General features: G+C 36.6%; 1 protein-coding gene across 2 annotated transcripts in view; it reads left to right on the forward strand.

The window, feature by feature from the left end:
• Positions 1-2,013, forward strand: part of LOC21408502 (tRNA(adenine(34)) deaminase, chloroplastic) — a 6,223-nt gene extending 4,210 nt beyond the window's left edge. The window contains exons 3-4 of one of the 2 annotated variants that reach the window (XM_010098400.2): positions 575-702; positions 1,394-2,013. In XM_010098400.2, the coding sequence (XP_010096702.2) occupies positions 575-702; positions 1,394-1,661 (396 nt within the window). In that variant the 3' untranslated portion in view covers positions 1,662-2,013. Of the gene's footprint in view, positions 1-574; positions 703-1,393 lie in introns of those variants that run through there. The other variant, XM_024165828.1, reaches the window with a different exon arrangement.
• The last annotated feature ends 273 nt before the right edge of the window (positions 2,014-2,286 follow it).

The following is a 2,286-nucleotide window of genomic DNA, read 5'->3' on the forward strand; positions in this document are numbered from 1 at the left end:
TGCGGGTCCCCCCCCCCCCCCTTCCTTCTTCTCATTTTCGGACATTTGCATAGAAATTTAATTTCTTTAGTCTTGTGAAAACGGTTGCAAAAAATTGGTGTTTCTGCTTTTATTTGAAGTGCTTGTTAGAGTTAATTTCAAGCAACAACCACTAACCTGGGACTCATTTTGAGCATTATTAACTGACTCATTGTTAAGGCGAATCAGCGACCTTGTCAGTTTCTGTTCATGTTATGCCTTGCCATTCCTTCTCCGCAGGAGGATTAGGATTGGCTTTATATTGTTCCCAAGTCCCAACGGATATGATAGTCTTGCTTCTGTTTCATTTATTTTCCCTCATCCCAGAAGAGAATGGCTTTACATATATATATATATATATATATGTATGTATAAGAATAAAGGAGTAATTAAGACTAAAGGGGAAAAAATAGAAGAGCTGTTGCTTGACTCTGCCTAAAGGCATTACACTTACGTAACTGCCCTTTCTTGAGTTTCTTGTTGGTATATGTTGCCGTCAAAGGTTGTCCATCTCATAGCATCTTGTGATAACTCAAGTCTTGTTTCACCCTGTCAGGACACTACACTATATGTAACTCTTGAACCATGTCCGATGTGTGCTGGAGCAATACTTCAAGCAAGAATTACCACTCTTGTATGGGGAGCTCCTAATAAGCTTCTTGGTGCTGATGGCAGCTGGATAAGGTAATTGATTCGCAAAATTTCTTCGAATATATATATATATATATATATATATATTTGGGTTACTTTTTGAAAGTTTTTTGGGATATGTTCTACCAAGTCTAATATTGGTTTTACATATCTTTAGTTTTTAAAAGAGCGAGTTTTCTGTTGCACAAATATTCAAGTCTCTTGCGAATTTTTCTCTTCCACTGAATCAAGGTGGTCTCGGATTTGTCAATTTCAATCAAAAACTCAATTTTGCTTGATACGCTGATAGTGACCAATTATGCATGTCACGCAGGATACATTCCCTCCTTAAGCTGGCTGGCCTAGGAATCAAATACTTTCATAAATTTTAGGCCATTTTCTCAGTTTTTCTTCTCTTATTGGGAAAGAAAAATATGATCATTTCGTTGAACTTAAGCTGTTTGGATTTATTAGAAACTAAAGCTGATAACATGTGTATCCTTGTTCTTTTCCTGCTATAGTGGGCTGCAGAGCCCGGATCAGGTTATTTCTTGACACGAGTTGAAATGAAAAAATTTACATAGATTATAGACGCGTAGAGTAATAAAATTTGTTAGGGTTGTGGATTGGTGTGACCGTCTATGCAAGATTAACCTGATTCACTCACCTAGAGGCGAAAAATATACACCAAAAATGAGTTAAAATTTTGATCATGAATAAGAAGGTTGAGAACTTCGTGTTGCAGGCTTTTCCCTGATGGCGAGGGAGGAAACAACTCCGAAGTATCGGAAAAACCAGCTGCTCCTGTCCACCCGTTCCACCCGAAGATGAATATCCGACGCGGCATATTGGCATCGGATTGTGCTGAAGTAATGCAGCAATTCTTCCAGTTGAGGAGAAAGAAGAAGGAAAAGCACACAGAAGAAGCCCCATCTTCTCCGCTTTCGTCTTCACATCCATCAAAGTTGCTTAAGAAGATGCATGATGTCTTCCACTTGATGTTCTGTTTGTGAGATCGAGGAATGAGAGCCCCCAATTTCTTCAAAATCCTCGTGTAAACTTGTGAATGCCCGCCCCCTTATTGGAATCGAGTTAATTTCCTCATGGGTTCAGTTTTTGTTTTTGTTTTTTTAATTTCCGTTTGATAATAAAATGTTCTTTAATGCCTCATGGTAAATAATATGTTTGTGAGTTCGTGAGGTCCATGATCTGCAGACCGAGCATTTTGAACTTGAAAGGTGGCTATTTGGCATCTCTCTCTCTCTCGTTCACTCTTCGTTAGTTTACAAGGACGGAGGGACTACGGGACCAGTGGTGGAAGGCCCACACTGAGAAGCCAATGTTTTTTTTTACTCTCTGTAACTTTCCAGCATCATATCCTGTTGATGATATGTGTGCCTCTGAGTGATGAAATCCAATGATTTTTTTTTTCCTAAAAGTAAAGTAATTGGTCATTTCTACTCCTATTTTTGGGTTAAAAAAAATCATTAATAAAAGAAAAAATGAGAATTTATTACTAAGAGTAAGAGTTTAGATCTTTATTTCTTATTTTTAATAAATATTTTTTTATTATTATAATTATTTAATTTAAAATATTATAAATTAATAATAAAAAATAAAAAATTTAACTGATACACT

Source organism: Morus notabilis, unplaced genomic scaffold (genome assembly GCF_000414095.1).
Source record: "Morus notabilis unplaced genomic scaffold, ASM41409v2 Scaffold451, whole genome shotgun sequence".
Lineage (NCBI taxonomy): Eukaryota > Viridiplantae > Streptophyta > Magnoliopsida > Rosales > Moraceae > Morus > Morus notabilis.